Genomic DNA, 26342 nt, shown 5'->3' on the forward strand with positions numbered 1-26342 from the left:
ATAGTGCCATACAGAAACAGGGAGGAGAAAGAAACTGCCATACAGAAACAGGGAGGAGAAAGAGAATGCCAGACAGAAACAGGGAGGAGTAAGAGAATGTCAGACAGAAACAAGGAGGAGAAGGAGAGTGCCAGACAGAAACAGGGAGGAGTAAGATAGTGCCAGACAGAAACAGGGAGGAGTAAGAGAATGCCAGACAGAAACAAGGAGGAGTAAGAGAGTGCCAGACAGAAACAGGGAGGAGTAAGAGAGTGCCAGACAGAAACAGGGAGGAGTAAGAGAGTGCCAGACAGAAACAGGGAGGAGTAAGATAGTGCCAGACAGAAACAGGGAGGAGTAAGAGAGTGCCAGACAGAAACAGGGAGGAGTAAGATAGTGCCAGACAGAAACAGGGAGGAGTAAGATAGTGCCAGACAGAAACAGGGAGGAGTAAGAGAGTGCCAGACAGAAACAGGGAGGAGTAAGATAGTGCCAGACAGAAACAGGGAGGAGTAAGAGAGTGCCAGACAGAAACAGGGAGGAGTAAGAGAGTGCCAGACAGAAACAGGGAGGAGTAAGAGAGTGCCAGACAGAGACAAGGAGGAGTAAGAGAGTGCCAGAAAGAAAGAGGGAGGAGTAAGAGAGTGCCAGACAGAAACAGGGAGGAGTAAGAGTGTGCCAGAGAAACAGGGAGGAGTAAGAGAGCGCCAGACAGAAACAGGGAGGAGTAAGAGAGTGCCAGACAGAAACAGGGAGGAGTAAGAGAGTGCCAGACAGAAACAAGGAGGAGTAAGAGAGTGCCAGAAAAACAAGGAGGAGTAAGAGAGTGCCAGACAGAAACAGGGAGGAGTCAGAGAGAAATAGCTAGGAGTAAGACAGTGCTAGACAGAAAAAAAGAGGAGTAAGAGAGTGCCAGATACGAACAAGGAGATGTAAGAGAGTGCCAGACTGCAACATGGAGGAGGAAGAAGAGAGTGCCAGAGCAAAACAGGGAGGAGTAATAGAGTACCAGGCAGAAGCAGTAGTTTGCGATCAAATAGAGAGGTAAAAGAGGAGATAGAGAGACAAACAAGCTGCAGTGACAGCAGAGACTGGGAGAAGGAGAAAAGCCCAGAGAAGTTCTAGAGCGTTTCAAGAAGTCTCTGGAAGATATTGAAGGGAAGAGAAGACTAGAAGGAAGACAGAGCAGACTGTGAGAGACACCCTAAGAGGAGGGGGAGACAGCAGAAAGGGGAGGAGAGACAGAGTGAAGGAGAAAGAGGGAAGGAAGCACTTGGGGGACAGACAGAGAGAAGAGGCAGGACTTCCTGACAGGCGAGATGTCAACAGAGAAGGGAAGGAGAAGATGAGGGGGGCAGCAGAGACAGGCTCTCTCCTAGCAACTCCCCGAACTTCACTGAGAGTGCTCCCTGCCAAGAAGAACTAGCTGAGGGGCAGCCAGACCTCCAAGACCCAGCAGGTGAGTCCACAGTGCTCCCCCATATAGGGTCCCCTAGACTGCTGCAGGGTATAGGCACTGCTTTATGTGCCGCCAGCTGCTAGCAGAACCCATGCAGATACCGGCGCTCATACAGGTCATGTATAGGGGCAGATATAGGCACCCTGCACCGGGCATACACAGCGCTGCACAGGACACACACAGCTCTGCACGGGACACACACAGCTCTGCACAGGACACACACAGCTCTGCACGGGACACACACAGCTCTGCACGGGACACACACAGCTCTGCACAGGACACACACAGCTCTGCACCGGGCATACACAGCGCTGCACAGGACACACACAGCTCTGCACAAGACACACACAGCTCTGCACAGGACACACACAGCTCTGCACAGGACACACACAGCGCTGCACAGGACACACACAGCGCTGCACGGGACACACACAGCTCTGCACGGGACACACACAGCTCTGCACAGGACACACACAGCTCTGCACGGGACACACACAGCTCTGCACGGGACACACACAGCTCTGCACAGGACACACACAGCTCTGCACGGGACACACACAGCTCTGCACAGGACACACACAGCTCTGCACAGGACACACACAGCTCTGCACAGGACGCACACAGCGCTGCACAGGACGCACACAGCGCTGCACAGGACGCACACAGCGCTGCACAGGACGCACACAGCTCTGCACAGGACGCACACAGCTCTGCACAGGACACACACAGCTCTGCACAGGACACACACAGCTCTGCACGGGACACACACAGCTCTGCACGGGACACACACAGCTCTGCACAGGACACACACAGCTCTGCACAGGACACACACAGCTCTGCACAGGACACACACAGCTCTGCACGGGACACACAGCTCTGCACAGGACACAGACAGCTCTGCACAGGACACACACAGCTCTGCACAGGACACACACAGCTCTGCACAGGACACACACAGCTCTGCACAGGACACACACAGCTCTGCACGGGACACACACAGCTCTGCACGGGACACACACAGCTCTGCACAGGACACACACAGCTCTGCACAGAAACACACAGCTCTGCACAGGACACACACAGCTCTGCGCAGGACACACACAGGTCTGCACAGGACACACACAGCTCTGCACAGGACACACACAGCTCTGCACAAGACACACACAGCTCTGCACAGGACACACACAGCTCTGCACAGGACACACACAGCTCTGCACGGGACACACACAGCTCTGCACAGGACGCACACAGCTCTGCACGGGACACACACAGCTCTGCACAGGACACACACAGCTCTGCACAGGGCACACACAGCTCTGCACGGGACACACACAGCTCTGCACCGGACACACACAGCTCTGCACCGGACACACACAGCTCTGCACAGGACACACACAGCTCTGCACAGGACAGACACAGCTCTGTACAGGACAGACACAGCTCTGTACAGGACAGACACAGCTCTGCACAGGACACACACAGCTCTGCACAGGACACACACAGCTCTGCACAAGACACACACAGCTCTGCACAGGACACACACAGCTCTGCGCTGCACCCTGCACAAAACACACACAGCGCTGCACAGGACGCAAACAGCTCTTCACGGGACACACACAGCTCTGCACAGGACACACACAGTTCTGCACGGGACACACACAGCTCTGCACGGGACACACACAGCTCTGTACGGGACACACACAGCTCTGCACAAGACACACACAGCTCTGCACAGGACACACACAGCTCTGCACAAAACACACACAACTCTGCACAAAACACACACAGCTCTGCACAGGACACACACAGCTCTGCACAAGACACACACAGCTCTGCACAGGACACACACAACTCTGCACAAAACACACACAGCTCTGCACAGGACACACACAGCTCTGCACAAGACACACACAGCTCTGCACAGGACACACACAGCTCTGCACAGGACACACACAGCTCTGCACGGGACACACACAGCTCTGCACGGGACGCACACAGCTCTGCACGGGACACACACAGCTCTGCACGGGACACACACGGCTCTGCACGGGACACACACGGCTCTGCACGGGACGCACACAGCTCTGCACGGGACACACACAGCTCTGCACAGGACACACACAGCTCTGCACGGGACACACACAGCTCTGCACAAAACACACACAACTCTGCACAAAACACACACAGCTCTGCACAGGACACACACAGCTCTGCACAAGACACACACAGCTCTGCACAGGACACACACAACTCTGCACAAAACACACACAGCTCTGCACAGGACACACACAGCTCTGCACAGGACACACACAGCTCTGCACAGGACACACACAGCTCTGCACGGGACACACACAGCTCTGCACGGGACACACACAGCTCTGCACGGGACACACACAGCTCTGCACGGGACACACACGGCTCTGCACGGGACACACACGGCTCTGCACGGGACGCACACGGCTCTGCACGGGACGCACACAGCTCTGCACGGGACACACACAGCTCTGCACGGGACACACACGGCTCTGCACGGGACGCACACAGCTCTGCACGGGACACACACAGCTCTGCACAGGACACACACAGCTCTGCACGGGACACACACAGCTCTGCACGGGACACACACAGCTCTGCACAGGACACACACAGCTCTGCACAGAAACACACAGCTCTGCACAGTACACACACAGCTCTGCGCAGGACACACACAGGTCTGCACAGGACACACACAGGTCTGCACAGGACACACACAGGTCTGCACAGGGCACACACAGGTCTGCACGGGACACACACAGCTCTGCACCGGACACACACAGCTCTGCACAGGACACACACAGCTCTGTACAGGACAGACACAGCTCTGCACGGGACACGCACAGCTCTGCACAGGACACACACAGCTCTGCACAGGACACACACAGCTCTGCACAAGACACACACAGCTCTGCACAAAACACACACAACTCTGCACAAAACACACACAGCGCTGCACAGGACGCAAACAGCTCTTCACGGGACACACACAGCTCTGCACAGGACACACACAGCTCTGCACGGGACACACACAGCTCTGCACGGGACACACACAGCTCTGCACGGGACACACACAGCTCTGCACAGGACACACACAGCTCTGTACGGGACACACACAGCTCTGCACAAGACACACACAGCTCTGCACAGGACACACACAGCTCTGCACAAAACACACACAACTCTGCACAAAACACACACAGCTCTGCACAGGACGCACACAGCTCTGCACAAGACACACACAGCTCTGCACAGGACACACACAGCTCTGCACAGGACACACACAGCTCTGCACGGGACACACACAGCTCTGCACGGGACACACACAGCTCTGCACGGGACACACACAGCTCTGCACGGGACACACACGGCTCTGCACGGGACACACACGGCTCTGCACGGGACACACACGGCTCTGCACGGGACGCACACAGCTCTGCACGGGACACACACAGCTCTGCACAAGACACACACAGCTCTGCACAAGACACACACAGCTCTGCACGGGACACACGCAGCTCTGCAGGGGACACACGCAGCTCTGCACGGGACACACACAGCTCTGCACATGACACACACAGCTCTGCACAGGACACACACGGCTCTGCACAGGACACACACAGCTCTGCACGGGACACACACGGCTCTGAACGGGACACACACAGCTCTGCACATGACACAGACAGCTCTGCACGGGACACACACAGCTCTGCACGGGACACACACAGCTCTGCACATGACACACACAGCTCTGCACAGGACGCACACAGCGCTGCACAGGACGCACACAGCTCTGTACAGGACACACACAGCTCTGTACAGGACACACACAGCTCTGCACAGGACACACACAGCTCTGCACAGGACACACACAGCGCTGCACAGGACGCACACAGCTCTGCACAGGACACGCACAGCACACACACAGCTCTGCACAGCACACACACAGGTCTGCACAGCACACACACAGGTCTGCACAGGACACACACGGCTCTGCACAGGACACACACAGCTCTGCACAGGACACACACAGCTCTATACAGCACACACAGCACACACACAGCTCTGCACAGGACACACACAGCTCTGCACAGGACACACACAGCTCTATACAGCACACACAGCACACACACAGCTCTGCACAGGACACACACAGCTCTGCACGGGACACACACAGCTCTGCACGGGACACACACAGCTCTGCACGGGGCACACACAGCTCTGCACGGGACACACACAGCTCTGCACGGGACACACACAGCTCTGCACGGGGCATACACAGCTCTGCACAGGACACACACGGCTCTGCACAGGACACACACAGCACACACACAGCTCTGCACAGCACACACACAGCTCTGCACAGGACACACACGGCTCTGCACAGGACACACACAGCTCTGCACAGGACACACACAGCTCTATACAGCACACACAGCACACACACAGCTCTGCACAGGACACACACAGCTCTGCACAGGACACACACAGCTCTATACAGCACACACAGCACACACACAGCTCTGCACAGGACACACACAGCTCTGCACGGGACACACACAGCTCTGCACGGGACACACACAGCTCTGCACGGGGCACACACGGCTCTGCACAGGACACACACGGCTCTGCACAGGACACACACGGCTCTGCGCAGGACACACACGGCTCTGCGCAGGACACACACGGCTCTGTGCAGGACACACACGGCTCTGTGCAGGACACACACGGCTCTGCGCAGGACACACACAGCTCTGCACAGGACACACACGGCTCTGCACAAGACACACACGGCTCTGCACAGGACACACACAGCTCTGTACAGGACACACACAGCTCTGCACATGACACACACAGCTCTGCACGGGACACGCACAGCTCTGCACAAAACACACACAGCTCTGCACAAAACACACACAGCTCTGCACAAAACACACACAGCGCTGCACAGGACACACACAGCGCTGCACAGGACACACACAGCTCTGCACAGGACACACACAGCTCTGCACGGGACACACACAGCGCTGCACAGGACACACACAGCTCTGCACAGGACACACACAGCTCTGCACAGGACACACACAGCTCTGCACGGGACACACACAGCTCTGCACGGGACACACACAGCTCTGCACGGGACACACACAGCTCTGTACGGGACACACACAGCTCTGCACGGGACACACACAGCTCTGCACAGGACACACACAGCTCTGCACATGACACACAGCTCTGTACAGGACACACACAGCTCTGCACAGGACACACAAAGCTCTGCACAGGACACACAAAGCTCTGCACAGGACACACACAGCTCTGCACAGGACACACACAGCTCTGCACAGGACACACACAGCTCTGTACAGGACACACACAGCTCTGCACAGGACACACACAGCTCTGCACAGGACACACACAGCTCTGCACAGGACACACACAGCTCTGCACAGGACACACACAGCTCTGCACAGGACACACACAGCTCTGCACAGGGCACACACAGCTCTGCACAGGACACACACAGCTCTGTACGGGACACACACAGCTCTGCACGGGACACACACAGCTCTGCACGGGACACACACAGCTCTGCACGGGACACACACAGCTCTGCACAGGACACACACAGCTCTGCACATGACACACAGCTCTGTACAGGACACACACAGCTCTGCACAGGACACACAAAGCTCTGCACAGGACACACAAAGCTCTGCACAGGACACACAAAGCTCTGCACAGGACACACAAAGCTCTGCACAGGACACACAAAGCTCTGCACAGGACACACACAGCTCTGCACAGGACACACACAGCTCTGCACAGGACACACACAGCTCTGCACAGGACACACACAGCTCTGCACGGGACACACACAGCTCTGTACAGGACACACACAGCTCTGCACAAAACACACACAGCTCTGCACAAGACACACACAGCTCTGCACAGGACACACAAAGCTCTGCACAGGACACACAAAGCTCTGCACAGGACACACAAAGCTCTGCACAGGACACACACAGCTCTGCACAGGACACACACAGCTCTGTACAGGACACACACAGCTCTGCACAGGACACACACAGCTCTGTACAGGACACACAGCTCTGCACGGGACACACAGCTCTGCACGGGACACACACAGCTCTGCACAGGACACACACAGCTCTGCACAGGACACACACAGCTCTGCACAGGACACACACAGCTCTGCACAGGACACACACAGCTCTGTACAGGACACACACAGCTCTGCACAGGACACACACAGCTCTGTACAGGACACACACAGCTCTGCACGGGACACACACAGCTCTGCAGTTTTATCTACAGGTCAAACATCTTGCACAACCCTCAGAGAGCAGCGCTCCCAGTGGCAGTATGGAGGACTGCGGCCTGTTCCTTCACAATTATCTGTGAATATAAGTGAGTCCGCCATCCCCCAGGAGTGGAGAGAACGCTGACCATGTGGCACCAACATATTCCACAGCGCTGTACAGATCAGAGGCAGATGTTACATACAGTAATAAGGGAGGGCTGGGCACAAGAGCTTACAATCTATAAGAGGGGACGCCAGGTGTAGCAGTGCTGTCCTGGAGACTGATGTTCTACCCTAGTAGTGTCCAACCAGTGTGTCGTGGAGTAGCAGAGCTGTGAGATGTCACACTGGTGTAGCAGAGTCTGACGGTGACATAGTGACAGTCTTTCTCGTTGGCAGGAAGGCCCCACCATGAGCGGGGGGAAGAAGCGGAGCGGCTTCCAGATCACCAGTGTGACCACCGACTACCAGCCGACATCCCCTGTTTCCCCGGTCCTTGCAGAGCCCCCACTGTCCCCGTCACCACCCAACGGCCCTCGCTCCCCTCCCACCTCCCGCTTTCGGCTGGTACGGATAGACCAGGGTCCGCTGGGCGGTGGGCGAAGGTATCAGAAGGGGCGCTGGACATGTGTGGACTTCTACAACCTGGAAGTGGGGGTCCAGCACAGAGCGGGCGCCGGACACTCCCTGGACTCTGGCCTCCCTCGGTCTGCTCCGTCCAGCCCCCTGCAGCTCTCACCGGGAGCCGGGGCCAAGGGCCAGCAGGCTCCCCGCTCACAAGGGGCCCCTGTATTCGCTGCAGTCACAGACAAGGAGCCGATAGCTCAGGTGAGACCCCCTGCCATGGCATTATCATGTGACTAGCCAGTAATAAGTCTTTATCTGTATAGCGCCAAGGTATTCTGCAGCCTGATGATGTCCCTCCGGCAGAAGTCCACGGGACTGACTACACGGACTAACATACAACCTATCATGTTACTCATGTCCTGTTGTTACTCCTCCTCCCCCGTACAGCTCTCTCCTCCTCTGCGTCCAGCGCCACCGCCCAACACAGAGCAGCATGAGGTGCGCCGCAGCCGACCGGTCTCCGACGTCTTCAATGAACGTCTGCTCTTGGCTCGGTCTGTGTTCAGCATTGGAGATGAAGATGAGAGCGACACGTAAGTAGCCAAAACCGAACCTACCTAGACATCTGCTGCCATACGCCTGTGCGCCCCACCCCCCAAAATAGGGGGGCCGCGGTGCCTCCCTACGGGTCAGACCACCGCATCCTTACCCCGTGTCACCACCGCACTGCGTTCGTGGAACGATGATTTCGGTAGCAGAACGCATTCTCTGCCGCGGGGGAATATGACTTGTATCAAGAAACGACTGAGATATAACGCAAGACGATGGCAGAACGGGAGACGCCCCCGAGAACGGGTGGCCACATGGAGATGTACGAAGAGATGACGGAACGGGCAGGAGCAGTAAAGGCTGATCGACACGCAACAATTATTGCTCAAAATTCATCCAAACAACGGTTTTTGAGCGCTAGGCGGTGCGTGTAAATGTGCGCCCACCGTGCACTTAAGGTCCATTTACACGGCAAGATGGTTGCTCAAAATCTGCTCAAACGGCAGTTGCAGTGACACTTCTGAGCGATCACTTTACACAAGCTGTTAAGAGCTTATTAGTGCGTAAATGAAGGCTTCTGCTGTATGCACATGACAGCAGGAGCGCTGTACTCTGTATACAGCTGCTCTGTTCTCAGGGCTGCATGCGGGATACCAGCTGAAAGTATGCAATCACCTGGTATCCCGCTGAGAATTCAGCTATAAATCAGCGATGAACGAACAGAGCACGATGGCCGCGTGATTAGACACGATTAGCGCTCAGAAAATGGCTTTTGAGTGAATTTTCAGCTCTAATCGTTGTGTCTAAGCGGGCCCTTACCGTGCTGTTCGTCCATCGCTGACTTCAGCTCAGCATGAAAGCTCTCGTTCCTGATCAGAGGGACGGCATGCTGAGGTCTCTGGGGGCAGCGCTGATAACATTGTATGCATCCCGCAGTCCTCCGAAGAACAATAGTCATGTATTTAGAGAACAGACCACCTGCTGTTCTCTAAATACGTTCAAATGAAGCTCGTTAGTTACTAATGGACTGATTAGCCTATTAGCTCCTATGCAAAACGATCGCCCACAACTGTCAGTTTCTGACTAATTTTGATCAATCATGTGAACGCAACGATCGCTCCAAATCCATGTAGAAAGTGAGTGACAGTCGTTCCGTGTAAACGCGCGCCCATCGCGCACTTTCGTTAGTAATTCGTTCATCGTTGTCTTTCAGTCCCTCTACAATCCCTCGTTTGGCCGTTCGCTTCTCGTTTGGTTCACTGTCGCTCCATTCCCGTTTATCGTCTGTTTTCCAACGATAAGTTTAACAGCCGAACCGTCGCTCAGGTTTCATCGCTGAAATGAATTTTGAGATAATCGTTGCGTCTAGATGGACCTGAGGGCCCGTTTACACACAACGATTATCACACAAACTTTTGAGCGATGATCGTTGTGTGTAGCTGCGCTGACATCCCGCAGTTTTCGTTCTCCCGGCGCTCATCGTTGTCTTTCAGCCTGCTGACCATGAGCCTCATCAGGGAGTCACAGCGGGATACAGCGGATACTATGGTTTCATCCCGCTCCCTGATAACAAGCATGAAGAACAGAGCGGTCCAGCTGCGTCCTCCATACCCCGCACGGAGCGCTCAGCTGTATAACAGTCGGGCGCTCGGAGCGGGGACAGCTGTATGCAGAAGAAGTGGGGCCACCCCTGTATAGCAGCCGGGCGCTCCGTGCAGAAAACAGCTGGATGCAGAAGACAAGTGGGGCCACCCCTGTATACCAGCCGGGCGCTCCGTGAAGAAAACAGCTGGATGCAGAAGACAAGTGGGGCCACCCCTGTATACCAGCCGGGCGCTCCGTGCAGAAAACAGCTGGATGCAGAAGACAAGTGGGGCCACCCCTGTATAACAGCTGGGCGCTCCGTGCAGAAAACAGCTGGATGCAGAAGACAAGCGGGGCCACCCCTGTATACCAGCCGGGCGCTCCGTGAAGAAAACAGCTGGATGCAGAAGACAAGTGGGGCCACCCCTGTATACCAGCCGGGCGCTCCGTGCAGAAAACAGCTGGATGCAGAAGACAAGTGGGGCCACCCCTGTATACCAGCCGGGCGCTCCGTGCAGAAAACAGCTGGATGCAGAAGACAAGTGGGGCCACCCCTGTATAACAGCTGGGCGCTCCGTGCAGAAAACAGCTGGATGCAGAAGACAAGCGGGGCCACCCCTGTATACCAGCCGGGCGCTCCGTGAAGAAAACAGCTGGATGCAGAAGACAAGTGGGGCCACCCCTGTATACCAGCCGGGCGCTCCGTGCAGAAAACAGCTGGATGCAGAAGACAAGTGGGGCCACCCCTGTATACCAGCCGGGCGCTCCGTGAAGAAAACAGCTGGATGCAGAAGACAAGCGGGGCCACCCCTGTATAACAGTCGGGCGCTCCGTGCAGAAAACAGCTGGATGCAGAAGACAAGTGGGGCCACCCCTGTATACCAGCCGGGCGCTCCGTGCAGAAAACAGCTGGATGCAGAAGACAAGCGGGGCTACCCCTGTATACCAGCCGGGCGCTCTGTGAAGAAAACAGCTGGATGCAGAAGACAAGCGGGGCCACCCCTGTATACCAGCCGGGCGCTCCGTGCAGAAAACAGCTGGATGCAGAAGACAAGTGGGGCCACCCCTGTATACCAGCCGGGCGCTCCGTGCAGAAAACAGCTGGATGCAGAAGACAAGTGGGGCCACCCCTGTATACCAGCCGGGCGCTCCGAGCAGAGAACAGCTTGGTGCAGAAGACAAGTGGGGCCACCCCTGTATAACAGCCAAGCGCTCCGAGCAGAAAACAGCTGGATGCAGAAGACAAGCGGGGCCACCCCTGTATACCAGCCGGGCGCTCCGTGAAGAAAACAGCTGGATGCAGAAGACAAGCGGGGCCACCCCTGTATATAACTCGCAGATAACCCGCAGATAACTCGCAGATAACTCGCAGATGACCCGCAGATGACCCGCAGATGACCCGCAGATGACCCGCAGATAACTCGCAGATAACCCGCAGATAACCCGCAGATAACTCGCAGATAACCCGCAGATAATCCGCAGATAACCCGCAAATATCCAGCAGATAACTCGCAGATAACCCGCCGATAACTCGCAGATAACCCGCCGATAACTCGCAGATAACCCGCCGATAACCCGCCAATAACTCGCAGATGACCCGCAGATAAGCCGCAGATAACCCGCAGATAACCCGCAGATGACTCGCAGATGACCCGCAGATGACCCGCAGATGACCCGCAGATGACCCGCAGATAACTCGCAGATGACTCGCAGATGACCCGCAGATGACCCGCAGATGACCCGCAGATAACTCGCAGATAACCTGCAGATGACTCGCAGATGACCCGCAGATGACCCGCAGATGACCCGCAGATGACCCGCAGATAACTCGCAGATGACTCGCAGATGACCCGCAGATGACCCGCAGATGACCCGCAGATAACTCGCAGATAACCTGCAGATGACTCGCAGATGACCCGCAGATGACCCGCAGATAACTCGCAGATAACCCGCAGATGACCCGCAGATAATCGGCAGATAACCCGCAAATAACCCACAGATAACCCAGCAGATAACCCGCAGATAACCCGCAGATAACCCGCAGATAACCCACAGATAACCCGCAGATAACCCGCAGATAACCCGCAGATAACCCGCAGATGACCCGCAGATGACCCGCAGATAATCGGCAGATAACCCGCAGATAACCCACAGATAACCCAGCAGATAACCCAGCAGATAACCCAGCAGATAACCCGCAGATAACCCGCAGATATAGCCCCATTTACACGAAAAGATGATGGCTCAAAATTTGTTTACAAGATAATAACAGGAGATGACAGCTTCGAGCGATCATTTTGCATAAGGGTCCATTTAGACGGAACGGACCTGGGGCAGATGACGGCCGACACTCGTCCCTGCACACACTCACTGCGGTGCTAGTAGTGCTGGCTCACTCACAGAGCGGCCAGCAGGGGGCGGGGCGGTTGCAGGAGCTTTCACTCCTCAAGCTCCCCCACCCTTCTCCATTAACATAGCAGTTCAGTACTGATGAGCGATCAGCTCATCACCCATCGTTTATGCAGCATATGGCCGTGGCCGATGAGCTGGTCGCTCCTTTTCTGCTACCCGCACGTTCCTTCAGCTCTTCGTACATCTCCAGTGGGGATCCTTGCTGGCAACAAGTTATCTGGGGTATCTCCTGCTTGCAACGTTTTCTGCCATCTATTAGCGGTTCTTGGCTGTCTGGAGGTTTCAGTCGTTTCTTAAATTTATAGGGATCTGTAGGGATCTGTTCAGGCATTGTGTGCTATCCCCCCAAGATATGCATGATCGTCCCAGCGCACAGGGGTTGTACGCAGTGGGATTAGAAGGACCGGGTTCCTGCTGTCTTTGATCAAAACAGCCATGATCAGCTGTAAAACGTAAAGCCCATTTAAAAGCTACCAGGCGGTGGGGTGATACAGGAGGTACCGGGGCAGGTGGTGGAGCACGGGGGTGGGGTGATACAGGAGGTACCGGGGCAGGCGGTGGATCACAGGGGTGGGGTGATACAGGAGGTACCGGGGCAGGTGGTGGAGCACGGGGGTGGGGTGATACAGGAGGTACCGGGGCAGGCGGTGGAGCACGGGGGTGGGGTGATACAGGAGGTACCGGGGCAGGCGGTGGAGCACGGGGGTGGTGTGATACAGGAGGTACCGGGGCAGGTGGTGGAGCACGGGGGTGGGGTGATACAGGATGTACCGGGGCAGGCGGTGGAGCACGGGGGTGGGGTGATACAGGAAGTACAGGGGCAGGTGGTGGAGCACGGGGGTGGGGTGATACAAGAAGTACAAGGGCAGGTGGTGGAGCACGGGGGTGGGGTGATACAGGAAGTACAGGGGCAGGCAGTGGAGCACGGGGGTGGGGTGATACAGGAGGTACTGGGGCAGGTGGTGGAGCACGAGGGTGGGGTGATACAGGAGGTACCGGGGCAGGCAGTGGAGCACGGGGGTGGGGTAATACAGGAGGTACTGGGGCAGGTGGTGGAGCACGGGGGTGGGGTGATACAGGAGGTACCAGGGCAGGTGGTGGAGCACGGGGGTGGGGTGATACAGGAGGTACCGGGGCAGGCAGTGGAGCACGGGGGTGGGGTAATACAGGAGGTACTGGGGCAGGTGGTGGAGCACGGGGGTGGGGTGATACAGGAGGTACCGGGGCAGGCGGTGGAGCACAGGGTTAGGATGATGCAGGTAATACCGGTGCAGGTGGTGGAGCACGGGGGTGGGGTGATACAGGAGGTACTGGGGCAGGTGGTGGAGCACGGGGGTGGGGGGATACAGGAGGTACCGGGGCAGGCAGTGGAGCACGGGGGTGGGGTAATACAGGAGGTACTGGGGCAGGTGGTGGAGCACGGGGGTGGGGTGATACAGGAGGTAGCGGGGCAGGCGGTGGAGCACAGGGTTAGGATGATGCAGGTAATACCGGTGCAGGTGGTGGAGCACGCGGGTGGGGTGATACAGGAGGTACCGGGGCAGGCTGTGGAGCACGGGGGTGGGGTGATACAGGAGGTAGCGGGGCAGGTGGTGGAGCACGGGGGTGGGGTGATACAGGAGGTACCGGGGCAGGCAGTGGAGCACGGGGGTGGGGTGATACAGGAGGTACCGGGGCAGGTGGTGGAGCACGGGGGTGGGGTGATACAGGAGGTACCGGGGCAAGCGGTGGAGCACGGGGGTGGGGTGATACAGGAGGTACCGGGGCAGGTGGTGGAGCACGGGGGTGGGGTGATACAGGAGGTACCGGGGCAGGCAGTGGAGCACGGGGGTGGGGTGATACAGGAGGTACCGGGGCAGGCAGTGGAGCACGGGGGTGGGGTGATACAGGAGGTACTGGGGCAGGCAGTGGAGCACGGGGGTGGGGTGATACAGGAGGTACCGGGGCAGGTGGTGGAGCACGGGGGTGGGGTGATACAGGAGGTACCGGGGCAGGCAGTGGAGCACGGGGGTGGGGTGATACAGGAGGTACCGGGGCAGGTGGTGGAGCACGGGGGTGGGGTGATACAGGAGGTACCGGGGCAGGTGGTGGAGCACGGGGGTGGGGTGATACAGGAGGTACCGGGGCAGGCGGTGGAGCACGGGGGTGGGGTGATACAGGAGGCACGGGGGTGGGGTGATACGGGAGGTACAGGGGCAGGCGGTGGAGCACAGGGGTGGGGTGATACAGGAGGTGCCAGGGCAGGCGGTGGGTTGATACAGGAGGTACCGGGGCAGGTGGTGGAGCACGGGGGTGGGGTAATACAGGAGGTACTGGGGCAGGTGGTGGAGCACGGGGGTGGGGTAATACAGGAGGTACCGGGGCAGGCAGTGGAGCACGGGGGTGGGGTGATACAGGAGGTACCGGGGCAGGTGGTGGAGCACGGGGGTGGGGTGATACAGGAGGTAACGGGGCAGGAGGTGGAGCTCGGCGGTGGGGTGATACAGGAGGCACGGGGGTGGGGTGATACGGGAGGTACAGGGGCAGGCGGTGGAGCACAGGGGTGGGGTGATACAGGAGGTGCCAGTGCAGGTGGTGGAGCACAGGGGTGGGGTGATACAGGAGGTACCGAGGCAGGTGGTGGAGCACGGGGGTGGGGTAATACAGGAGGTACCGAGGCAGGCGGTGGAGCACGGGGGTGGGGTGATACAGGAGGTACCGGGGCTGGTGGTGGAGCACGGGGGGGGGGGGATGATACAGGAGGTACCAGGGCAGGTGGTGGAGCACAGGGGTGGGGTGATACAGGAGGTACCTGGGCAGGCGGTGGAGCACGGGGGGGATGATACAGGAGGTACCAGGGCAGGTGGTGGAGCACGGGGGTGGGGTGATACAGGAGGTACTGGGGCAGGCGGCGGAGCACGGGGGTGGGCCGATACAGGAGGTACAGGGGCAGGTGGTGGAGAACAGGGGTGGGCCGATACAGGAGGTAGCGGGGCAGATAGTGGAGCACGGGGGTGGGGGTGACACAGGAGGTACCGAGGCAGGCGGTGGAGCATGGGGGTGATATAGGAGGTACTGGGGCAGGCGGTGGAGCACGAGGGTGGTGTGATACAGGAGGTACCGGGGCAGGCAGTGGAGCACGGGGGTGGGGTGATACAGGAGGTACCGGGGCAGGTGGTGGAGCACGGGGGTGGGGTGATACAGGAGGTACCGGGGCAAGCGGTGGAGCACGGGGGTGGGGTGATACAGGAGGTACCGGGGCAGGTGGTGGAGCACGGGGGTGGGGTGATACAGGAGGTACCGGGGCAGGCAGTGGAGCACGGGGGTGGGGTGATACAGGAGGTACCGGGGCAGGCAGTGGAGCACGGGGGTGGGGTGATACAGGAGGTACTGGGGCAGGCAGTGGAGCACGGGGGTGGGGTGATACAGGAGGTACCGGGGCAGGTGGTGGAGCACGGGGGTGGGGTGATACAGGAGGTACCGGGGCAGGCAGTGGAGCACGGGGGTGGGGTGATACAGGAGGTACCGGGGCAGGTGGTGGAGCACGGGGGTGGGGTGATACAGGAGGTACCGGGGCAGGTGGTGGAGCACGGGGGTGGGGTGATACAGGAGGTACCGGGGCAGGCGGTGGAGCACGGGGGTGGGGTGATACAGGAGGCACGGGGGTGGGGTCATACGGGAGGTACAGGGGCAGGCGGTGGAGCACAGGGGTGGGGTGATACAGGAGGTGCCAGGGCAGGCGGTGGGTTGATACAGGAGGTACCGGGGCAGGTGGTGGAGCACGGGGGTGGGGTAATACAGGAGGTACTGGGGCAGGTGGTGGAGCACGGGGGTGGGGTAATACAGGAGGTACCGGGGCAGGCAGTGGAGCACGGGGGTGGGGTGATACAGGAGGTACCGGGGCAGGTGGTGGAGCACGGGGGTGGGGTGATACAGGAGGTAACGGGGCAGGAGGTGGAGCTCGGCGGTGGGGTGATACAGGAGGCACGGGGGTGGGGTGATACGGGAGGTACAGGGGCAGGCGGTGGAGCACAGGGGTGGGGTGATACAGGAGGTGCCAGTGCAGGTGGTGGAGCACAGGGGTGGGGTGATACAGGAGGTACCGAGGCAGGTGGTGGAGCACGGGGGTGGGGTAATACAGGAGGTACCGAGGCAGGCGGTGGAGCACGGGGGTGGGGTGATACAGGAGGTACCGGGGCTGGTGGTGGAGCACGGGGGGGGGGGATGATACAGGAGGTACCAGGGCAGGTGGTGGAGCACAGGGGTGGGGTGATACAGGAGGTACCTGGGCAGGCGGTGGAGCACGGGGGGGATGATACAGGAGGTACCAGGGCAGGTGGTGGAGCACGGGGGTGGGGTGATACAGGAGGTACTGGGGCAGGCGGCGGAGCACGGGGGTGGGCCGATACAGGAGGTACAGGGGCAGGTGGTGGAGAACAGGGGTGGGCCGATACAGGAGGTAGCGGGGCAGATAGTGGAGCACGGGGGTGGGGGTGACACAGGAGGTACCGAGGCAGGCGGTGGAGCATGGGGGTGATATAGGAGGTACTGGGGCAGGCGGTGGAGCACGAGGGTGGTGTGATACAGGAGGTACCGGGGCAGGTGGTGGAGCACGGGGTTAGGATGATACAGGTAGTATTGCGGCAGGCGGTGGAGCACGGAGATGGGATGATACAGGAGGTACCGGGGCAGGCAGTGGAGCACAGTGGTGGGGTGATACAGGAGCAGGCGATGGAGCACATTGGTGGGGTGATACAGGAGGTACAGTGACAGGCGGTGGAGCACGGGGTTGGGTCCTTTCCAGATGATGATGGCCCACATCTCTGCACCTCCATATCTCACTGCTGCTCCTCTCAGCTTGTTCCTCTGGACCAATCACCAGCCACTGTCAGGCCACCAGATTCTGCCTGACAACCACAGGCATTTCCCGCCATTTTTCTTCAGCCAATCATCTGCTGCTGCCAACCAGTCCATCACTGGGCAGAACTCACTCTCTGCCATCTCATCTGACCCAGTAATGACCTTTGTAAGATATCATGGTTAACCAGAAAACCTCCTCCATAGAAGGTGACATATCATCCATCCATCATGTACATAAAGCTCCCAGATCCCATGAGGCTCCACAGAAGGTGACATATCATCCATCCATCATGTACATAAAGCCCCCAGATCCCATGAGGCTCCATAGAAGGTGACATATCATCCATCATGTACATAAAGCTCCCAGATCCCATGAGGCTCCATAGAAGGTGACATATCATCCATCCATCATGTACATAAAGCTCCCAGATCCCATGAGGCTCCATAGAAGGTGACATATCATCCATCCATCATGTACATAAAGCTCCCAGATCCCATGAGGCTCCATAGAGAGTGACATATCATCCATCCATCATGTACATAAAGCTCCCAGATCCCATGAGGCTCCATAGAGGGTGACATATCATCCATCCATCATGTACATAAAGCTCCCAGATCCCATGAGGCTCCATAGAGGATGACATATCATCCATCCATCATGTACATAAAGCTCCCAGATCCCATGAGGCTCCATAGAGGATGACATATCATCCATCCATCATGTACATAAAGCTCCCAGATCCCATGAGGCTCCATAGAGGGTGACATATCATCCATCCATCATGTACATAAAGCTCCCAGATCCCATGAGGCTCCATAGAGGATGACATATCATCCATCCATCATATACATAAAGCTCCCAGATCCCATGAGGCTCCATAGAGAGTGACATATCCATCCATCCATCATGTACATAAAGCTCCCAGATCCCATGAGGCTTTCCCTCCTAACTGTCCCTCAAGCCTCACAGGAGGTACAGTGTCAGGCGGTGGAGCATGGCGGTGGGATGATTCAGGAGCTACCGGGGCAGGTAGTGAAGCACGGGGGTGGGGCAATACAGGAGGTACCGGAGCAGGTGGTGGAGCATGGGGGAGGGGTGATACAGGAGGTACCGGGGCAGTTGGTGGAGCACGGGGGTGGGGTGATACCGTAGTTACCGGGGCAGGTGGTGGAGCACGGGGGTGGGGTGATACAGGAGGTACCGGGGCAGGCGGTGGAGCACGGGGGTGGGGTGATACAGGAGGTACCTGGGCAGGCGGTGGAGCACGGGGGGGGATGATACAGGATGTACCGGGGCAGGCGGTGGAGCACGGGGGTGGGGTGATACAGGAGGTACCGGTGCAGGCGGCGGAGCACGGGGGTGGGCCGATACAGGAGGTACAGGGGCAGGTGGTGGAGCACGGGGGTGGGGCGATACAGGAGGTACCGGGGCAGGCGGTGGAGCACGGGGGTGGGGTGATACAGGAGGTACCGGGGCAGGCGGCGGAGCACGGGGGTGGGCCGATACAGGAGGTACAGGGGCAGGTGGTGGAGCACAGGGGTGGGCCGATACAGGAGGTAGCGGGGCAGATAGGATGATACAGGTTGTATTGCGGCAGGCGGTGGAGCACGGGGGGGATGATACAGGATGTACCGGGACAGGCGGTGGAGCACGGGGGTGGGGCGATACAGGAGGTACCGGGGCAGGCGGTGGAGCACAGGGGTGGGGTGATACAGGAGGTACCTGGGCAGGCGGTGGAGCACGGGGGGGGGATGATACAGGATGTACCGGGGCAGGCGGTGGAGCACGGGGGTGGGGTGATACAGGAGGTACCGGGGCAGGCGGCGGAGCACGGGGGTGGGCCGATACAGGAGGTACAGGGGCAGGTGGTGGAGCACAGGGGTGGGCCGATACAGGAGGTACTGGGGCAGATAGTGGAGCACGGGGGTGGGGGTGACACAGGAGGTACCGAGGCAGGCGGTGGAGCATGGGGGTGACATAGGAGGTACCGAGGCAGGCGGTGGAGCACAGGGGTGGTGTGATACAGGAGGTACCGGGGCAGATGGTGGAGCACGGGGGTGGGGCGATACAGGAGGTACCGGGGCAGGCGGTGGAGCACGGGGGTGGGGTGATACAGGAGGTACCTGGGCAGGCGGTGGAGCACGGGGGGGGATGATACAGGATGTACCGGGGCAGGCGGTGGAGCACGGGGGTGGGGTGATACAGGAGGTACCGGGGCAGGCGGCGGAGCACGGGGGTGGGCCGATACAGGAGGTACAGGGGCAGGTGGTGGAGCACAGGGGTGGGCCGATACAGGAGGTACTGGGGCAGATAGTGGAGCACGGGGGTGGGGGTGACACAGGAGGTACCGAGGCAGGCGGTGGAGCATGGGGGTGACATAGGAGGTACCGAGGCAGGCGGTGGAGCACAGGGGTGGTGTGATACAGGAGGTACCGGGGCAGATGGTGGAGCACGGGGGTGGGGCGATACAGGAGGTAGTGGGGCAGGCGGTGGAGCACGGGGGTGGGGCAATACAGGAGGTACAAGGGCAGGCGGTGAAGTACGGGGGTGGGATGATACAGGAGGTCTCGGGACAGGCGGTGGAGCACGGGGTTGGGATGATACAGGAGGTTTCGGGACAGGCGGTGGAGCACGGGGGTGGGGTGATGCAGGAGGTAGCGGGGCAGCCGGTGGAGCACGGGGAACACAGCAATGCGACGATAACATGTGATATATAGTTTTTAGGACACAGACAGGGTGGGGTTAGTGCAGGAGGTGCGGGGCAGGAAGGGTTCATGATAGGCAAAAGTGGAAATCTATAGGGAGGGGCACAATCCATATTGTGGGATGGGGGACTAGATCAGGAGGTTTGGTTTGTTTCTATTAAGAGGTGCGTCTTTAAGGCGCGCCTGAAGTTCTGTGCTTCGGGGATTCTCCGGATGGAGTGGAGCGTTCCAGAGGATGGGTGCTGCTCTGGGGAAGTCCTGGGGGCGAGCATGTGAGGTTCATATTAGATGTGTTAGCGGATCGGTGTGTGAGAGCTTGGTGGTTTATGGACAGGGGGGAAGTGAAATACGACTGGAAGGAGGCGATATACAGTGGCGTGGGCTGGGGACCGAGCCCTGGGGTACCCCAAGAGCGAGGGGGAGTGGGGAAGAAGGGTCTGAGGACCGAGCCCTGGGGTCCCTAACAGCGAGGGGGAGTGGAGAGGAGGGGGCTGAGGACAGAGCAGTGGGCGCCCCCAACAGCAAGGTGGAATGGAGAGGAGGTAGAGCCAGTGAAGGAGACGCTGAAAGAGAGGTAGGAGTAGAACCAGGTGAGAGCAGTGCCCTTAAGGCTGCTTGTCCACGGGCGTTGGGGTATCTTGCGGTGGATCTCCGTCGTGGTATACTGCCGCCCGGGAGAAGGAGCCGGCAGACGGATCTCCGCTGTCAGCCAGCAATGCTATAGAGAGCTTTCACTGCGTTTCCCGCGGCCGGATTGTCACCACGGGGAATGCAATTAAGACCCGCCCGTGGACAGGCAGCCGAAGGCCAATGGAGAAAAGTAAGGAGCAGGTCGGCAGTGTCAGCACTCTTCAGAATACTCAGGGTAGTAACCAGCGCTCAGAGCCCGACCTGTGTGAGGAATGTGAGGTGCGACATTCACACCCAGACACCAAAGCCAGAGCTACTGCGCCACCATGACATCACTGAACCAACACAACTGCATCCTACTGACCCCACTCTGTCCTACTAGATCTGCCAACAGCATGGGGGCCATCGATAACAAGATTGAACAGGCAATGGTGAGTATCCACTGTCTACTATTCCCGTATCCCCCTACCCTCCAGCCGTATCTCTACTATTCCCGTATCCATCTTCCCTCCAGCTGTATCTCTACTATTCCCGTATCCATCTACCCTCCAGCCGTATCTCTACTATTCCCGTATCCCCCTACCCTCCAGCCGTGTCTCTACTATTCCCGTATCCCCCTACCCTCCGGCCGTATCTCTACTATTGCTGTGTCCCCCTACCCTCCGGCCGTATCTCTACTATTCCCGTATCCCCCTACCCTCCAGCAGTATCTGTACTATTCCCGTATCCCCCTACCCTCCAGCAGTATCTCTACTATTCCTGTATCCCCCACCCTCCAGCCGTATCTCTACTATTCCCGTATCCATCTACCCTCCAGCCGTATCTCTACTATTCCCGTATCCTCCTACCCTCCAGCCGTGTCTCTACTATTCCTGTATCCATCTACCCTCCAGCCGTATCTCTACTATTCCCGTATCCATCTACCCTCCGGCCGTATCTCTACTATTCCCGTATCCATCTACCCTCCGGCCGTATCTCTACTATTCTCGTATCCATCTACCCTCCAGCAGTATCTCTACTATTCCCGTATTCCCCTACCCTCCAGCCGTATCTCTACTATTCCTGTATCCATCTACCCTCCAGCAGTATCTCTACTATTCCCGTATCCATCTACCCTCCAGCCGTATCTCTACTATTCCCGTATCCATCTACCCTCCGGCCGTATCTCTACTATTCCCGTATCCATCTACCCTCCGGCCGTATCTCTACTATTCCCGTATCCTCCTACCCTCCGGCCGTATCTCTACTATTCCTGTATCCGTCTACCCTCCAGCCGTATCTCTACTATTCCCGTATCCCCCTACCCTCCAGCCTTATCTCTACTATTCCCGTATCCATCTACCCTCCAGCCGTATCTCTACTATTCCTGTATCCATCTACCCTACAGCCGTATCTCTACTATTCCTGTATCCGTCTACCCTCCGGCCGTATCTCTACTATTCCCGTATCCATCTACCCTCCGTCTGTATCTTTACTATTCCCGTATCCATCTACCCTCCAGCCGTATCTCTACTATTCCCGTATCCCTCCGGCCATATTTCTACTATTCCCGTATCCATCTACCCTCCGGCCGTATCTCTACTATTCCCGTATCCATCTACCCTCCAGCCGTATCTCTACTATTTCCGTATCCATCTACCCTTCGGCTGTATCTCTACTATTCCCGTATCCCCCTACCCTCCAGCCGTATCTCTACTATTCCCGTATCCCTCCGGCCATATCTCTACTATTCCCGTATCCCTCCGGCCATATCTCTACTATTCCCGTATCCATCTACCCTCTGGCCGTATCTCTACTATTTCCATATCCATCTACCCTTTGGCTGTATCTCTACTATTCCCGTATCCCTCTGGCCATATCTCTACTATTCCCGTATCCATCTACCCTCCAGCCGTATCTCTACTATTCCCGTATCCATCTACCCTCCGTCTGTATCTTTACTATTCCCGTATCCATCTACCCTCCAGCCGTATCTCTACTATTCCCGTATCTATCTACCCTCCGGCCGTATCTCTACTATTCCCGTATCCCCCTACCCTCCGGCCGTATCTCTACTATTGCTGTGTCCCCCTACCCCCCAGCCGTATCTCTCCTATTGCTGTATCCATTTACCATCCAGCCGTATCTCTACTATTCCCGTATCTATCTACCCTCCGGCCGTATCTCTACTATTCCCGTATCCCCCTACCCTCCGGCCGTATCTCTACTATTGCTGTGTCCCCCTACCCTGCAGCCGTATCTCTCCTATTGCTGTATCCATTTACCATCCAGCCGTATCTCTCCTATTGCTGTATCCCCCCACCCCCCAGCCGTATCTCTCCTATTGCTGTATCCATTTACCATCCAGCCGTATCTCTCCTATTGCTGTGTCCCCCTACCCTCCAGCCGTATCTCTCCTATTGCTGTATACATGTATACTCTGTCCCGTTTCTCTCTAGTTTCTCATCGCTCCACCCTTGGTCTTCCTTAGGACTTGGTGAAGACTCACCTCCTCTTTGCTGTCCGTGAAGAGGTGGAGGCATTGCGGGAACAGATTAAGGACCTAACGGAAAGGAACGGCGTCCTGGAGCACGAGAACAGCCTTTTGCGCACACTTGCCACTCCGCAGCAGCTCTCCGAACTGAGTGTACGCATCCAGACATCTCGGGGTGCGCTGTGAGCCTCGCGGTCGGCGCCAGGCGGATGGTGATTGCTTTGTCAAGGCGGACGGCTCTGTACCGGGAACAGGCCAAGAAAAGGAAAAGGAGGCGGGGCAAGTGAGGCCGTGACCGTGCTGCGTTTCTGTGGCGGTCTCCGTATTTGGACCAGACATGAGGACTCCATCCAGGAACACGCTCGCTCCCACAATGTTACAACTGTTGACATTGCCACAAAAATGCTGCCATTGAAATGCCCCGCCCCCTCGCAGAGCGCCGATTATCTGCAATATCTCTGTTTACTACCAATGTGTATCGCCAGTACTTGCCAGCAGCGTCCCTGCGCAGTGGGCGGGGCCACCATAACTGTCTTAATGGGCGTGATTAATGAACTAATGCTACCTGCAAGCCAGTCAGTAATGCTCTGCGCATGGCGACCGCTGTTCTGCGGCAGCCGCACGGTTGTTGTAGTCGCTGCTGTCTTGGTGAATTAAAGGGAGATTTAACAGGGTATGATAACGGTACGATACACTTACTAATGGCGGACCGCGGGGTCCTGGCTTACACTCCTGCGCGTTTCACGGCCGCTCCTGAGACGCCATTTAACTGTACTGATAAATAAACTATTTTTATAGCAGGCCGCGCTCTTCTCATTCCGCCCGCCGGATCGCCGTCTCCCATACGTTTCTTGGTCTGCACCTTTTGTGCTCAGATTCAGTTTCCTGTCGGCCATATTGGCTCCTTCAGGGTCATGTATGTTGTCCCTCCTGCAGTTGTTCCTGGCAGCCAATCAGAGTATGACCGTCCCCCTAATCAGTAGTCTTCACCACGGTGCCTGTTGAGAGTTGAAGATCCATCACTGGTGCTAATAATGACGTCATGGCTGCGCAGTGATGACATCACGGGGGGCGGAGTCGCTGCACGCTGCAGATTCGGACTCTTCTCAGAATGCTGCAACCAGGTAAATTATAACAGCAAAAGGGAACAAACAGGGGTGTTACTTAACCCCTTCAGGACCAGAGATAATTTTCTTCACTTTCCCTTTTTCACCCCGGCCTTCCGCGAGCCTTAACGGTTTTCGTTTCCCCACCGCCACGGCCGGACGAGAGGAGTTGTGTTTGTTAAGGGTACCATGTAATGTACCTTATGATGTAAGAAAAAATGCGGTGGGCCATGATTGGTGGGCTTAGCTTTCACTACATTCACCGCGCAGTGGGGATGACATTTGCGCATTGTTCGGAGGGTCGCTGCCATTACCGCGATGCCACATTTATAGTTGTCTTTTAAAGTAAATATTTTTTCTTAAACACAAGCCGCATTCCGTCGCGGCTCCGGAGACCCCCGAGTGTTTCCGCCGACCGGGTGCTGTGAGGCCTCCGTTTTGCAGGGGGCGCTGCAGTATTTATTAATACCCTTCTGGGAAATAAATCATTTTGTTCACTTTTTATTAAAGGGGTTGTCCCGTGCCGAAACGTTTTTTTTTTTTTTTTTTTACCCCCCCCCCGTTCGGCGCGAGACAACCCCGGTCCGGCGTCTTCATACTTACCTGCTGAAGATGGCCGCCGGGGTCTGCTCCCTCCGTGGACCGCAGCTCTTCTGTGCGGTCCATTGCCGATTCCAGCCTCCTGATTGGCTGGAATCGGCACGTGACGGGGCGGAGCTACACGGAGCCGACATTCTGCACGAGCGGCTCCATTGAAGAGAGCAGAAGACCCGGACTGCGCAAGCGCGGCTAATTTGGCCATCGGAGGGCGAAAATTAGTCGGCTCCATGGGAACGAGGACGCTAGCAACGGAGCAGGTAAGTAAAAAACTTTTGATAACTTCTGTATGGCTCATAATTAATGCACAATGTACATTACAAAGTGCATTAATATGGCCATGCAGAAGTGTATAGACCCACTTGCTGCCGCGGGACAACCCCTTTAACTTTTTTTGAGCCAGAAACAAACAAGAAGCGTATATATGTAATGGCGGGTCCTCCCAGCCTCAGCGCGTGGGATGCACACTTCAATACTTCGGACTTTTACGTAGATGGGGAGGTTTTGATTTTATTTGCTTTTTTTAATGTTTCCTTTTTTTTATAGGAGAAATACAAAAAAGTTTTTTTTGTTTTTTTTTAACTTTTATCCTGAACCTGACCTTGTGATCATCTGTTGGCTCCTTGTGATCATCGGTTGGCTCCTTGTGATCATCGGTTGGCTCCTTGTGATCATCGGTTGGCTCCTTGTGATCATCGGTTGGCTTGTGCTCAGGATGTAGTGACTTCTGATGACTCCATGGGCATGGATGCATGGAGGCCTTCAGTAGGCTCCGTGTGGCCCTGCTAGCCCATCGGCACCCTTGGATGGCCCTGCAGGGGGTGCCGATGGGGCGAGGGAGGTGCGGCCCTCCTCCCGCTCCAGGCATGCAGTCATCGTTGACTAAGGCCGCCTCCCACCAGTGTGGTTTCCCGCGGTCTGATCCGGCTATCGCAGTGTATGGCAGTGACTTTTCACGGCACATGACAGTGTATCTCACGCACGCCGTCGGGCGCGGTCTGACTTGTTTTTTTTTCTCCCTCTCTGTCACTTACCAACGTTGCGTATAAAGGTGTACGGCGTTTATTACCTGCCCGTAGGAAA

The 26342-nt window shown here is 57.4% G+C and overlaps 1 protein-coding gene across 2 annotated transcripts; it reads left to right on the forward strand.

The window, feature by feature from the left end:
* The first annotated feature begins 868 nt into the window (after positions 1-868).
* On the forward strand, positions 869-24356 carry TSC22D4 (TSC22 domain family member 4). 2 transcript variants are annotated; one of them, XM_066593920.1, is made up of 5 exons: positions 869-1438; positions 8200-8624; positions 8811-8956; positions 21466-21514; positions 23554-24356. In XM_066593920.1, exons 2-5 carry the CDS (start codon positions 8208-8210, stop codon positions 23740-23742), a joined length of 801 nt encoding a protein of 266 aa, XP_066450017.1. In that variant the 5' UTR covers positions 869-1438; positions 8200-8207; the 3' UTR covers positions 23743-24356. The 2 variants fall into 2 exon arrangements, with proteins under 2 accessions (XP_066450017.1, XP_066450016.1); XM_066593919.1 differs by having other exon boundaries at positions 968-1438; positions 8196-8624.
* Positions 24357-26342: the final 1986 nt, after the last annotated feature.

The sequence above is a fragment of the Eleutherodactylus coqui genome, chromosome 2, assembly GCF_035609145.1.
Source record: "Eleutherodactylus coqui strain aEleCoq1 chromosome 2, aEleCoq1.hap1, whole genome shotgun sequence".
Classification (NCBI taxonomy): domain Eukaryota; kingdom Metazoa; phylum Chordata; class Amphibia; order Anura; family Eleutherodactylidae; genus Eleutherodactylus; species Eleutherodactylus coqui.

Excerpts from the sequence above, each read along its gene's own strand:
- TSC22D4 (XM_066593920.1), top strand. The coding sequence starts at position 8,208 with ATGAGCGGGGGGAAGAAGCGGAGCGGCTTCCAGATCACCAGTGTGACC. Across the intron at positions 8,957-21,465 it reads GATGAAGATGAGAGCGACAC|ATCTGCCAACAGCATGGGGG; the intron begins GTAAGTAGCCAA and ends CTGTCCTACTAG. Across the intron at positions 21,515-23,553 it reads ACAAGATTGAACAGGCAATG|GACTTGGTGAAGACTCACCT; the intron begins GTGAGTATCCAC and ends GGTCTTCCTTAG.